Source organism: Danio rerio, chromosome 4 (genome assembly GCF_052040795.2).
Source record: "Danio rerio strain M-AB ecotype USA chromosome 4, GRCz13ab, whole genome shotgun sequence".
Taxonomy (NCBI): domain Eukaryota; kingdom Metazoa; phylum Chordata; class Actinopteri; order Cypriniformes; family Danionidae; genus Danio; species Danio rerio.
Genome location: NC_141024.2, coordinates 61,572,810 through 61,588,833, shown reverse-complemented (window position 1 = coordinate 61,588,833; position 16,024 = coordinate 61,572,810). Strand labels below are relative to the sequence as shown.

At 36.0% G+C, this 16,024-nt stretch overlaps 1 protein-coding gene across 1 annotated transcript; it reads left to right on the top strand.

The window, feature by feature from the left end:
- Nucleotides 1-806: 806 nt before the first annotated feature.
- LOC137491034 (uncharacterized) lies at nucleotides 807-15,717 on the top strand. Its single transcript, XM_087250169.2, has 3 exons — nucleotides 807-846; nucleotides 1,576-1,725; nucleotides 7,206-15,717. The coding sequence occupies exons 2-3, from the start codon at nucleotides 1,641-1,643 to the stop codon at nucleotides 8,399-8,401; spliced, it is 1,281 nt and encodes a 426-aa protein (XP_087106295.1). The 5' UTR covers nucleotides 807-846; nucleotides 1,576-1,640; the 3' UTR covers nucleotides 8,402-15,717.
- The last annotated feature ends 307 nt before the right edge of the window (nucleotides 15,718-16,024 follow it).

Genomic DNA, 16,024 nt, shown 5'->3' with positions numbered 1-16,024 from the left:
TTCATTTGTATTAATTTCTACGTTGAGTTAAAAAAAGGTTTGAATTTCTATAACTAACGTGCAAAAGATATAGCCCTTTTCACAGTAATTTGCTGTAATCATGCTTCCTGCCGTAATTTCACAATAAAATTATGAATACAACATATTACTGTGAATTTTTCAGTTAAATACTGTGAAGGGATACTAATGTAATTTACTGTGAAATATTACAGTAACTTGTTGTGAAAACCTGGACATTTTTTACAGTGTAGATATTACTATAGATTACAAGAGAAAGTAGGAAATTGGAGGAAAGGTAAAGGAAATAATAAAATAGAAGGAATAATAACACGGTTAAAAATGGGACACACAGGCTTAAATAAAACATTACATTTAATAGGAAAACATCCAACTGGATTGTGTGATAATTGTCAGGAGGAGGAATCAGTTGAACATGTTTTATGTTACTGCAAGAAATTCATAATAGAAAGAGAAATATTAAAGAAAGAAATTATAAAACAAAACTTTTCAGAAATCAGCGTACAAATTATACTTGGAAACAATAACAATGAAAGTTTAGTGAAATATCTAAGGAAAACAGGATTAATTCACAGGATTTAAAAGAATAAAGATGTAGGTAAATGTTAATAGGAATTTTTTTTTTCTCTCCGGGAGGTAGCAAACTCAGGCTCACACTCCAGTACAGTAGGTGGCGCACCAAAAGTTGGTTGCCGACTGCCATAAAACAGCAAAGAAGAAGAAGTAGCAAGTAGCAAAAAAAGCGAAACAAAAGAAAAGACTTTTATTTTGGCGTGATGTGACGTCATAAGTCTGCGCCGCTCTTGCGCTGGATTCAGCTGGAGAAAGGTTTGTTTTAAAGCGTTTACCCTTATATAAAGCGATAGATTAAAGTTTTAGGCTTTTTTCATCTGATGCTAAATTATGCTGTTAATGCATAATGCTGCTGTTGACAACATTATTTGAACACTATGTAGTATTTTACTCACAGTAATGAGGGCTATTGTTTGAATAAACTAAATAAACAGAAACAGTGTGTAATAGGTGTTTTAATGAATGTTTAATCGATTAAATAGCATGATGTCATTCCATTCTAAATATACATAACTATGTATGAGAAACGGAGTACTGGTTTTAATCAGCTCATTCTTTATAGCTCTGACTATAGAGGTAAAGTTGGTTTTATATTCACACATTCGTTCATTTATAAGTCTCTATTGTTCACCATGTTACTTTGAATATTCGATTTGAATTAGCATGCAAGTTTGACTTCTAAACAGTATTGTTTATTGGACTGTGAACAATGCTGTACTTTGATAGTCATTGGCTGGTAATATGATTTTGCTATTTAGAGTTTGCAAATAATACTTTTATGAAGTTATATTACTAAGAGAAAAGTACGAATGTACGAATGAAAAATGTACGAATATAAAACCAACTTTACCTCTATGCTTGGACATACCTGATTTCTTTTTTGTAACTGTTGATGCAAGTGTTGAAGAGGTTATTTTATTTCTGTTCATTGTTTTATTTATTTTAAACAGGACATTTTTTTATTGTTTTGTTCATTTTAAACAGGATTAAGTGTCCAAACACAGAGAAAAACTCCTGCTGAAGCGACTGATCTCCACACTGTTATAAAGATGGTGTTTATTAAAGAGGAGAGTGAAGATGTGAAGATTGAAGAAGCATTTACAGTCAAACAGGAAGATCTGCAGGAACAAACAGGTTGGTTTCATTCTCAAACACCAACTCAGTCATATAGAGGTAAAGTTGGTTTTATATTCGCACATTCATTCATTTAGAAGTCTCTATATTGTTTACCATGTTAATCAAGCTCTTATAGACCGTTTCCACTGAGTGGTTCGGTTTGGTACGATTTTATGGCCGTTTCCACTGTCAAAAGGCGTACCGAACCAAACCGTACCACACCACTTTTTTGGCACCCTTTCGAAAGGGTCCCAAACACTAAGGCTGTACTCACACTAGGTACAGTTGCCTTGAACCGCGCCAAAGCACGCTTGTCCCCCCTCCTGTCTGCCCCGATGGCCCCCACTCACACCACAAACGGGCCTGGGCACGCTTAGGTCATCACTGCTGCGCTGTTCAATGAGAAGCGCTCTCTCACTCAGCAGCACAGTAGAGATTTCTCTAGTTATATCGTTTCAGTCGTTTGATATGCCATCAAATATTTCGCCAAACAGTCCTTAGGGATGCGGGACACGCAGTCAGATATTTCCCCAAACAGATCCGCCACTTTTGGCGCTCATAAACAATCATAAAGCTCTCCTGCTGCAGGAATGAGGAGGTCTGCTGAAGGCGCGCAGCTGTCCTGCTGTGAGGAGTTCTCGTCTTTAATAAACTACGGCAGTTTCCGTTCACTAAACAGTAAGAATGATTAATAAATCCATATGAAACAGCCCCTTAAAAGTCACGTTTTCCTTTCAGTTTTGGGGTTTGGCGCGTTTTGCCCTCACACACAAGCATACCGTGCCAAAGCCCAAGTGATCCGCGCTCAGGCCCACCTCTTCCAACGGGCCAGGGCCGGCCAAGTGAACCGTGCTTGAGCCCGATTCAGCACACTCACACTTCTCAAACGATCCGGGAAACGGGCCTGGGCACGGTACGGATGGCATAGTGTGAGTAGGCCCTAAAAGGCAGAGCTAGACACGCAGCTGAACGCTATTGGTTTACAGAGATTCGTCATTCGTAGACACAAAAAGCCAGAATGTAAACAAAGGACCCGCCATGTTTGAAATACACAGCGAGAGATTACAGCGAAATTATAAATACATATGCAGCCATGGTCGATCCGGGCTCAAACAAACCCTGTCGTCATCTTGATAAACAGCCACAAAGCCATGGAGAAGAGCAGATTTACCCTGTGCCGCATAGTTTTTTACGAGCCAGTCTGAAGCCCGGGTGGTTTCGCTTTCTTCCTTGTGTTCGCCGCGCGTCTCTATCTGAAATAACAAACTTCTTGAGCTGATAATATATGCGCTTGATTATTGACAAGCTTTGGAAACCCGGTCCTGTGGGAAGCTGACAAACGCGGGACACATTCTGTGACACATTCAGAAAGAAAAGGACAAACGCGGGAGTGGATCGCGGAAAAAAGGCGAAGCCAAGGAGTTATTTCTTCAGCAAACCAAGTTATTTCTTCAGCAAACGTGAACAAACTGCCTTGTCTTAATCTTTATTATCATCTTTTGGACTAATATGAACTGGGAATGAAGGAATAACTCTCTAACAGAGGCTGCATGTGCTGCTGAAGATTACAGACACAGATGAGAGGTTTTCCTCATCTGAGGTGTACCAGTCAGTGGAAACGAGCCATTTGGTCCAGGGTCAAAACCAAATATTTAAGCACTGTAAATTACTAGATATACTCAATTCTTTCAAATGCCTTGTGGGCATCTAAAGAAATTAAGTCCTTTGGATTAGTATTATTTTTAGGTAAATAAATAATATTAAATAAGCACATAGGTTATAAGATAACTGTCTTTTAACAATAAAACCAGTTAGACCTGGGTGAATTATCTTTCTCATGACTGACTCCACTCTGATTGCCAGCACTTTAGCCATGATTTTATACAGCAGAGTAAGCTGATCGGATGATAAGATTCACATTTAAAGGATCCTTACCCTTTTGAAGAAGTACTGTTATAACAGCCGATGTCATGAAGGGGGGAGTAATTCCGATACAAGAGCTTTAGCAAATACCTGGCACAACAGGGGTGTTAACTTGGCACATAACTTCTTATAAAACTCAGCCGGGAAGCCATCAGGGCCTGGTGCTTTTCTCATTTTTTTTTATTGTATTTTCAATTTCAGAAGGTGTTAAAATTCCTTCTTTTGTCAACTGATCTGAATCACAGAGTGATGGTAATTCTAAATAATTAAAGCTCTCAATACGTTCAATTTCCTTTACCTTAGAGCTGTAAATAGTTTTATAGAAGTTTTTAAATTGATCACTAATACCCTGTTGTTCAGTAATAATACTGCCATCATCTATACTAACTGCTGCTATAACACCAGCTGCTGAGGATTGTTTCAGTTGGTTACACAATAACCTGCCAGCTCGTTCACCATGTTCATAATGAATCTGGCGTGATCTTATGTGGAGATCCTCAAGGAGTCATTCCGCTTGCAGAATAAGTATTTTTTTAAGAAGTCAATTGCCATTGCCGATAGCCGACAAACTTCACGATGCTGGGCCTGCATCACGATCCATCGCCCCGCCCCACATTTATATTGATATATAACTTATTATTTGCATGTCATCGTAATAGCAATAACAGTCTTTTTATGAGCTGTGTTAAATGTTACATATAGCTGCTGCTTGCAAGGCTGACAGCATCGTGAGGATTAAATGAAGGGTTATACAATACCTCTCGCGCTTAAATGTGTAGATTCAGTGCCAAACAGGGTTACCGGCGGACTTAAAGCCACTAGAAGTCTTTTATCCACTCTTGTTAAAGTGTAAATGGTGGATTAACATTCAGCACATGATTACTAATAAGATGCGCCATTAATAATAACTTAAGGTAAACCTGTCTGTTATTTTCATTCTCTCATCTTCAGTGCCTCACATTTTCCCAGCTGTAACTCCCATCATCTGAAGGCAGAAGGCAATAGCCGCTTTTCCACTATCGTGCTGAATCGTTCTTTAAACAGAACTGTTCCATTCCGTGCCAAACCGGGCCAGACAGCACGGATACGGTTTCATTTTCCACTGTCGTGCTGCGACAAAGCTCTTTAAAACATTACACAAAACGCATCAGTAGTTGCCTTGGTAACGCAATGTAAACGGCTCCCTTTGTTCAATTAAAGTTAAATAAGAGCCGAAACTATTTATTTATTTATTTTTCATAAAAGCAAAAGCATGTGACTAAACACTGTTATGCCGCTCTATCAAATAGGGGTGCTAAATGTGCACCCTTATTTATTTATATGTTGCGCAGCTCTGGCTAAATTTTATTTGGAGGGAAAATTACCAAAATGTAACGTGATGATTGAAAACAATTGGAGGGGAAATAAATAATATTTAAAATCTCTGAACATAACAGAAAAATAAACAATGATAAGACAACAATAATAGTGCATTTGCATTATAGTGGCAAAAATATAATTTTGGACAGGCCTTGTCAAAGGTAAGCGGGCACTTTCACAAATAAAAACACAGCACAAAAATTATTTCATTTTTAACAATTAAATAAATTACACTGCGTATTTATATCAAAAGTTGATAATGATATAAAATATACTACATTTTGATGGTAAAATGAAACCATTTAAGCGATGGCTGTTATTTGTTTTACTATTCAAACATTAAATAATGAATGCAGCAAGTGAAAAAAACGAATATGAAACAACAAATATATTGCAGGATTTAAAGCATATAAAGCACTAAAATGCTGCTTTATTATCTTTTTATTTTGATCATTTTATTTTTATAATTATTTTTATGTTCATTATTAACTAACAAGCTGTAGGCGAAATATTGCTAGACGTTTTAGAAAATATTTGCGTAGCTATATTAAAGATCACCACAAAAAAAAAAAAAAACACAGAAACATGTTACATGCCTCATAAATGTAATATAACTTATGTATAACTGAATCATATAATTGCCTATAGCTGAAATGATGAAAATTGCTCATTTTATTTTTATAAAACATTTGTCAAAACGTATTGATATTTTTTGAGTAAAAGCAATACTGACATTTAAGAATCCATATTTATTTAATTCATTCATTCTTTTGACTTGTCTATTAGTGCATATGCTATAATATAAATCATACAACAGTACCTTGGATAGTTACAGTGCCGCTCCGTAAAGCTTTCAAGCAAAGTCTTTTGGACGGCCGACATTACAACACGAACACGCCGTCCTTCAGGTGGTCTCGCCGGTATTAACAAGCTGTCCTGGCTTTGAATTAAAAAGCGCAATTATTTCCTCGTTGTTAAAAGAGTCTGCAAGTTCGTGTTCCATGGATATAGTGATGTTGTTGTGGAATTTGGACATCGACGATGCAAAGCGTGACTTTATTCGCTTTATTCGATTAGCAGGAAAAAAAAGTCAGCAGCGCAAGTCGCTGGCATGTCTCTCCCAGATCAGAGCGAGTTTTGTGCTGTAAAATACAGCGCTGCGTGCAATAAACTCACATTCAGCAGGCGAAGTAGGTCTGTATTCAAGTCAATAAAATAATAACTTTAATGAATAAAATATCTTCGTTAGAATGTGATGAGTTATTCACTTCTCTGCCAGAGACTGCTCTATGGTTTTAAAACCCTTTTCAAACTGTATCGTTTAGACCTGGATCATTATTTTATATTAAATGCACTGTAGTTTATTGAGGATGTCTGATGACTAGCGCGCTTCTGCTGAGCCAGCTGTGGTAGCTTAGCAACCGAGTCGCGACGTCAACACACAGAATCTGTCAGCACAGTTCAGCACGGTTGTCTAACCGTGCCGAGAATTTTGGGCCGAGAACGGTTTGTAATCGTGCCGCGCCGTTCCAGGCTCAGTGGAGAAACAACCGTAACCGTACCGAAGTGTTCTTAGAACGGTTTGGCACGATAGTGGAAAAGCAGCTATTGACTGAGTGATTGACAGCTGATATTAACCAATCATTTGCATTCAGTTGTAGAGCAGTGAGCCAATAAATAGAGCACAAAGGCGGGGCAAGCATTGCAGGCTTTTTTACTTCAAGTTCACATAACAACTGTTTTAATCTGTTCCTGAGTGTTGCGTTTGGCGCTTTTAGGTGCAAAGATGCGTTCTGCATAAATGTCTCCTAAATCTGCGCATGCGGTGAGGATTTTACAGTAAAAACAAATGTATGCACTACAGTGAACTCCAACCGTACTCTCGTCTCCTCCACCAGCTGTGGGAAAAGCCATTCACTATTTTTTTAACTAGTGACATAAGTATTTTCTTTCTCATTTGTGTTTAAAGGTCTTTAGATTTTGGCATGATGTCTAGCTTTTGAAGCTCTTTTGGTCTACTTCACTTTGTCAGACAGGTCCTATTTTGGTGATTTCTTGATTGCGAACATGTGTGGTAGTAATCAGGTCTGGGTGTGGCTAGAGAACTTGAAGCCGGTGTGATAAATTAAAGTTGTTCTAATGAGAAATTTTTTTTAAGTGCCTTTTCACTGAGAGTTTTAATGATTTACTAAAAAGTAAACTTATTTTTATTTCAGACCTAATTAAAGACAACGATGAGATTAAAGAGGAACATCATGTCAAAATTGAGGACAAAACTCATTTAGTGACTGATGGTATATTAAAAGTGAGAGACAAGAGTTGTTTAACCTGCACTCAGTGTGGAAAGAGTTTGGCAAGCAAAAGCAAACTAAAGACTCACATGAGGATCCACACTGGAGAGAAACCATTCACATGCTATCAATATGGGAAGAGTTTCAGCAAATCATCACTTTATAGACACAAGAAGATCCACACCGGTAAAAAAACATTCACTTGCACTCAGTGTGGGAAGAGTTTTAACTGCTCATCACACCTTAATCAACACATCAGGATCCACACTGGAGAGAAACCATTCAGATGCACTCAGTGTGGGAAGAGTTTTAACTGCTCATCACACCTTAATGAACACATGATGATCCACACTGGAGAGAAACCATTCACATGCCCTCAGTGTGGGAAGAGTTTTAGCAAATCATCGTCGCTTTATAGACACATGAAGATCCACACTGGAGAAAAACCATTCACTTGCACTGAGTGTAGGAAGAGTTTCAGCCAATCATCATCCCTTAATCTACACATGAGGATCCACACTGGAGAGAAACCATTCACATGCACTGAGTGTGGGAAGAGTTTCAGTAAATCATCATCGCTTTATACACACATGAAGATCCACACCGGAGAAAAACCATTCACTTGCACTGAGTGTGGGAAGAGTTTCATCCAATCATCATGCCTTAATGTACACATGAGGATCCACACTGGAGAGAAACCATTCACATGCACTCAGTGTGGGAAGAGTTTTAACAGCTCATCACACCTTAATCAACACCTTATGATTCACACTAGAGAGAAACCATTCAAATGCACTCAGTGTGGGAAGAGTTTGAGCCAATCATACCTTAAAAAACACATGAAGATTCACACTGGTGTGAGAGAGTATATGTGCTTGGAGTGTGAGAAGACTTTTATTACAGCTGCAGAATTGAAACGGCACCAGAGGATTCACACTGGAGAAAAACCGTACAAGTGTTCACAGTGCAGTAAGAGGTTTGCTCACTCAGGAACCCTGAAAACACATGAGAGGATTCACACTGGAGAGAAACTGTACAAGTGTTCACACTGCAGTAAGAGGTTTGCTCACTCAGGAACCCTGAAAGCACATCAGAGGATTCACACTGGAGATAAACTGTAGACGTGATCAGTGTGTATTAGGGTTGGTTACCGAAACCCGGTGCCATTTTAGCACCGCTACCTTGGTAACCGGTATGTATCGGTATTAAATCAGCATATGAATTTCGGTGCTTAATTTCGGTGCTGCAACATGAACGTGAGGGGTGCATGAAAAAAGGCACATATAGGCGTTGTGTCACAGCATCACTAAACATTTAATTCTAAACAACTTTGAGGAATATGGACAAGCGATATCAAGCAATTGTTATTGTTGCTAGGGAACAGACGCACGCAACACACGCAGTACAGCGCATTTAGCCTGGAACCAGTGGTTTTCGGTGAGCGAGAGCGACACTCTTCAGATCAACATGCATGATCACGTTCATCCAATTTGCTTAAACTAAGCATTCTAAAGCGTATTTTACAAGCAAGGATTCTTACACAGCAACTGTCTTCACAAAAGTGCGTGTAACGTTAAGGGGGTAACATGTCAAACTTAATCACACATGTAGAACAGATGTAACGCATTGATCAAATATAGTTTTCAGTCTCACTCATGTAAGTCATATTCAACTCGTTTAGTTTTGACTTTATTCATTTTTGATTTCCGTCTTGAACACATGATTTATTTACAACACATTTTTAAATATAATAGTTTAACTAACTCTTTTCTAATATCTAACGTTACTTTTTATGCTGACAGTGCAGAACATTTTACTAGTAATTTTGCAAGACAGTATTCAGACAAAGTCCCTTTAAGTGTTTTATAGTCTTTTATTCAGATTGAAGTGTAATTTAGACTTAAAGGGGTGGTCCACTATGATCTCATATTTTAAACTTTAGTTGATGTGTAATGTAGCTGTGCGAACATAAACAGCATCTCTGAATGTAAAATGCTCAAAGTTCAATGCAAAGGGAGACCTTGATTTTTAGAGTTAGCTTAGCAAAGCCTACAATGAACGAATTTTGGGGACTACAAAAATACTTCCAAAAAATACTGTGAGATCACAAAAGTTCGTTATTGCGCGTCCCACACTGCACAGGTAAAGGCCATTGCCAGAGGCGCTGTAACGTTACTGCATTGCAGAGGGAGAAATGCCATCCTGCTGTTTGCACAGAACTTCTCTGTTTCTGTTGTTGGGCTTCCAAATGACACGACCCAAACACAGAAGTGCTTACAGTTCAATATTAATAATGTTCCAGAGAACTATAAAATACACAGCAAGCATGATTTGACAAAACGCAGCTTACTGAATCTCTCCTAGTTCAGTGCTGGATTCGGCTAAAATCTCCTCAAAGATGGAGCAAGGAGACGCTGTGAACTCTGAGTCATGACCTGTAAGTGTTTTTATTTGTTAAAATTGATCATGACATGTACAGCGTCTAGCCTTAACGGTGTGTTGTAGCATAAATGTAAATAACGGGAAATTATATTCATCACTAACGACTTAGCTACAAATCCATACTTATCAGTCAAACGGCTGTAAACACACACACATACACAAACATACATACACGCACTCTTGGCCAGCATGCGCGTCTCTGTGTAAGATGGCAGTGTGTCTCTTATGTGTGTGCACGACTGCACTGATTGTCTTCAGGCAGCTTTTCCATGCGTTCAACTCAAGACAATAAAGTCGCAAAAGATATGTGAACGAATCATGTTACTTACACAGGCATATTCCGGATATGCGTGAAAGACGTCCTGTTACGCATTGATTAAAAAAAATAAAAAATACAGCAATGCTCTCCCAACTGGAGTGTAACAGCAAAAACAAATCAATCCAGGCTCACACGGGTCTCATCTCACATCTTGTGATTTAATCTGTCACCACAGAAAATAACTTAATCCGAGCATGAGAGAAAAAGAACAATAAATATCCCGCGCACATGCACTTCTCATGTTACAGACACTTCATAGTATATACACGCACACACATAAACACAATAAATGGCACAGAAACACTTTTAAAGGAGCCGCATCCCATTTTCACTCGTTACAGACACGTGTTAACTGACTGACTGTTTACACACAATGCGCGTGCTTCTCCAGGCGTGACGTGGAGCCGATCGGCGAATCACAGCACATTATGATGATGACCAATCAGAGTCACTTGAGGGTGGGCCTTTTAGAGGAACTAGGCAATATGACAGTCGTTTTCCTGTTAGCTGAGTAGCTGTGTATAATCAAAGTGAGATATATGAAAAAATAACATGATTTCCTTCAAGTGAAACATGAGCGCACATTGCTTTGCATCTTATTAACACAACCAAGCCTTAAAATTACATTCTGGACCACCCATTTAATCAGTTCACTACGAAAGTTAAAATAATTAGTCAAATTATTTTGTAACTGATTTGTTGTGTAAATCAAAAATGTACAGTAAATATTTCTTAAGGAGGCTAATAATACTGACCTTATTTATATTTATTTTTTATTAAAAACGGCCTTTATTATTAAATAAACGATAAGAAATAGGACTTATTATGACTCCAGAATAATTATGTTTTAGGAAACACTGTAAAAGTTTTCAGGAACATTATTTTGAATGAATGAGAGAGCATAATAAATTGACTTCAACTGTAGGCCTGTTAAAGTTTACAGGTGCAACAATGTGCCTTGATCTAAGTGAATGTTTGAAATGTGTTCTCCTACACCAACGTTACTTGTCAAATAAATGAACAAGGAAGATTATTTTGAGTTTAAGTTATTTAATTATCTTGTTTATGAAGACTGCAGAGTGATGCATGAAAACAAATGACTTCCAATAATGTTTTAAGTATTTTGTGATATATATGTTAAAATGTGCTCCTGAAAGTACGTGGCCCCTGCCCGCCCCCCACAGGTTAATAGTAAGCTAATGTAATTTCATAATGCAAATCTTAAATTCATGCTAACCAACAAATGATCAAAGGAAATGTATTAATGTAATACAATATTAACTGATGTTTACTTTAAACTGTAATTATATTGTTCTATTAAAATGATAAAAAAAAAAATCATTTGTCAAATAAAATATTTTTGAAGAGTCGTCCACCATCATTTCGTGGCTAAAAAGTGTCAACTCAGGCACCGTTTTGGGACTGGTATCGTTTTAAAAGTATCAATTTAGCACTGGTATCGAAAAACCAAACGATACCCAACCCTAGAGTTTCACTCATTCGGGGCAGCTTAAGAAACACATGGGATGGTTTCCGGTATGGTGTCGACACATGTAGCAGCATAGAAAGAGTGCTCCCATACACACTGGTATTAATCCTCCTTTTTACATCATATATGATAACCTAAACCATATTTTAATAACATGGAGTGCAATAGGCACAGCAAGGAAGGGTTTTTTTAGAGAAGGAAGGCTTTCCTCTCACATTAAGAAGTTATTTAAGACTTCAAGGTTTGGAGATCTTTTTCGTTATGTTTTTTTATGTGGTTTAAGATATTCATGCTTGTGTTTTTCATGTTCCGATCACAGTGATCTTCGCAAAAACATCTGATTATGCAAAAACAAATATAGAGTAATTACTTTGAATATTAATGGGTTACTAAAGGAAGCAAACTTGTGGCTAAAATTAAAAGAGAAAACCAACAGATAATCTTCTGGCAAGAGACACATCTTTCTGATACAGAACATAGGAAATTAGAAACGATGGGATTTAGGGTTTTCTTTTCCTCATATAATAATGGTCGTAATCGAGGAGTAATGACATTGATCTCAAATAAAATCAACTTCCAATTAATTTCTAAAATTACTGATAAAGAAGGGCGATATAATCTAATTAAAGAAACTATTGACCAATACAAAGTTACATTAGTTAGTATATATAGACCACCTGAAAAAGACAAAGCATTTCTCAAAAAAATATTAAGTGTTATAGCCAAGGAGACATCAGGTACGTTGGTCTGTGGGGGAGACTGAAATGTACAACTTCAGCCTAAATTGGACTCATCTTCTAATAAGCAAATTAGTCAAGAAACTAGACAAATAAGATATCTGATGAAATAATTAGGCTTGATAGATGTATGGAGAGACATATACCCTCTTAAAAAAGAATAAACTTTTTTTTTTTTTCCACCCACATTTCTCATTCTAGAATTGATTTTTTTATGTTAAGGTCAGATCAACAAAAATAAAAGAATGTAAAATAGGAACAAGGGACATCTCAGAGTATGCAGGAGTATATTTAACAGTTTACCTGGACAATAAACCCAGTAAGACATTTTGGCGATTTAACCCTAATCATTTGAATGATTTAACATGTAGAATATCATATGGGACACAGCTAAAGCTGTTATGCGAGGTAAACTTATAATGTGGGGATCAAGGAAAAAAAACTGAATTACATAAATAATGTGAATAAAGAATTAGAGACTAAATATGGTAATAAGAAAGATCCAGATATTTTAATAATAGAGTTAGGGTTAAAGAAGTTAAAGCAGAACTCAATAAAATGTTTGATGAGCAAGTACAAATAAAACTTACATTTTAAAATTTTATGAAAATGGTCCAAAAAGCTCCTGGCATGAAGAATAAAGAAACAACATGCAGAAAGGAGAATATTTAAAATCAAAGATTACAAAACTAAAACGATATGTCATAAATTGGAGGAAATGCAACAGGCTTTTCAAAAATACTATAAGGAATTATATACCTCAAAAGACAATATTGAACCTGCAAACATGCAAGCATTTTTACACACATTAGATTTACCATCAATTCGATCGATACAAAATAAAACCCAAACTCAAAAAAACTATAGAAGAAATAAACAATGCTATATCAAAACTTAAAACATCTTAAGTACCAGGCGTAGATGGCTTCTCTGCAGAATGGTATAAAATATTCAAAGAACAATTGATATCAATGCTTTTTGAAGGCTGTAATCATACCTTACATGAGGGCGACCCCCCCCCCCCCACCCTACCCCCCCCAGATCCTGGAGAGAAGCTATCATATCTGTGATTCCAAAAGAAGGAAAAGATCCACTTTAAGAGTTTATTTCATATAGACCTATTTTAGTCCTAAATATTGACTATAGAATATGCATCTGTACTAGCTAAACGATTAAAGGACATTTATCCAGACCTAATAGATACTGATCAAATAGGTTTTATAAAACAAGGACAAACATATGATAATATATGACGAGCCCTTCACGTAATAGATTATATAGCTCAAAACAATATTAGCACTCTTCTAAGTAGCCTAGACGCAGAAGAAGCATTCGATTCGATGAGTTGGGATTTTTATATTTAGTTCTGCAATGATTTGGATTTGAGAGTAACACTATAAAAACTTTATAAACTTTATATATAACTCCTACAGCTAGAATTAAAATGAACGGAGATATTTCGGAACATATTATATTAGAAAGAGGATGTCGACAAGGGTGCTCTTTAAGTCCTTCCTTATTTGCGTTATTTATTGATCCATTGGCACAACTAATGAGATAATACAGAAGGGGAGTGAAAATTAAATATATAGAACATCAAATTTGCTTATGCGCTGACGATGTGTTACTGTTTCTTACATACCCAGAATTCCGTTTACCAAAGGTGATGTATTGAGATTAGGTGATCTCTTGATAAATTTGTATTATATTCAGGATATAGATTAAATATACTTAACACACAAACTCTTTTATGCAACTATAACTCAGATGATAAATATGCAAGGAATATACATTTGAATGGAACACACCTTCTATCAGATATGTTGGAGTTCATATCCCTGCAGACCTATCAGATATCTATAAAATAAAAACTTCCCCAATACAGAAACCATAAAAAAGTTTTTGAACAGACGCCGTCTTCAACCTTTAGATCTATACAATCGAATAGATAATAAGGATGAATATATTACCAAGCCTACTTTTTCTCTTTCAAGCTTTACCAGTGGAGAAACCAAATGGGCAATTTAATAAATGGAAAAAAAAACTAAATCTCGCTTCATTTGGAACAGAAAAAAATCAAGAGTCCAATTTAACACTCTATAGCTTACTAAATATTATAAGGCAGTACAGCTTAGACACAGACTTTGTTGGTGAAATGACAAATACTGTGCAAGGTGGAAAGAATTTGAAAAATTACAAACCCACTTACCTCTCCAAGTGTTATTAGGAGATGGAGATGGAGACTTCCAACATACAGAATTGCATAAATTGAATTGCCTGACAAAGACCCCTTTGGAAATTTTGTACAAAGAATTTAAGAATCCTAAAAGTGTAAAACAAGCTAAGATATTAAGATGGGTTGAACATGATACTCAATTTAAACCAGCAAAACTAGATCTAAGATTTAAACAATGGAGTTTGCAAGACATAACATCATTCTGTCTCATATCACTACTGATAATAAATTGGAAGGTTTTCAACAACTTTCAAATATATATATATATATATATATATATATATATATATATATATATATATATATATATATATATATATATATATATATATAACAACAACTTTTAAATATATAAAACAAAAAATTTTCCATAACCTTCAAGTTAGAGACTACTTCAATAAAAGCATAAGAGATTCAGAAGACATAAAAACAACAGTAATGCAGGTATTTTTAGATGCTTACAAAAAGAAGGTTAATAAAAAAACTAGTATCAAGAATTTATTCCTGTCTGACATTAACAAAGAAACACTCAACAATGTATATCAAACAGAAATGGGAAGGAGAAGCCAATATAATAATAGCCAATGAGGAATGGTTAACTATTTGGGAAACACAGATGATCACAATTAATTCATGGAAGGAAATTTATTTGGAAAAATGTAATCAGGTTCTTTATGACATCTAAAATAAAATACTTTCAAACTAGAGATCAAAACGATGGTGAATGATATATTTTGAATAAAAATATTTTGGGACTGTAATATTATACACAAGATTTAAATAGAGATAAATACAATAATGGGATTAATGTAATTTTAATTCTATGTACCTGGGAATTTACTCTGCAGAAATACCAAAAAATGATGTGTATCTTCTTAACACACTACTAACAACTAGCAAAAAGGCTATTACAAAGAAATAGCTCAAGGAAGATCCTCCATCTGTAGGTGAATGGTATGATATTGTTAAAGAGGTGTATGACATAGAAGTACTAACATTTACCTTGAGACAACAAGCCTATAAAAGTTCTGCATACTGGGTTAAATGGTTGAGAAGAAAAGTCTTGTTTTAATTTCATTGTGGTGGTTTTATTGTTTACATGTTTGGAGCCTGTTGATCTTTGACACATAACCCTTTTTTTATTGCTCTGTTTGTTTTGTTCTAAACTGTTTTGAAAAAGGAAAAAATAAAAGTTGGCTCATGTATCATCATCATCCTGACGCAAGCTCACAGCGTTCAGCATGTAGTTTTGCTGCTGTTAGATCAAAAATAACAGCTGCCATTCATGTTCAAACACTCTAAAAATAATTCTATAAGCCTGGCTGTTTTTTATAAATAATGTCTTACTTTTTACAATAAATTCTGTCCAAAATAGATTGACTTTTTTCTCTTTGCTAAAATAATTAGTCTAGCTGCCTTATTCTCTTCAAAGAGCAGCTCTCATACAGAGACCATTATTTCAGTATTTTTTCCAGGATATTGTGGATATTTGTGGATTCCTTCTTTTTTGTCTCAGCTGAT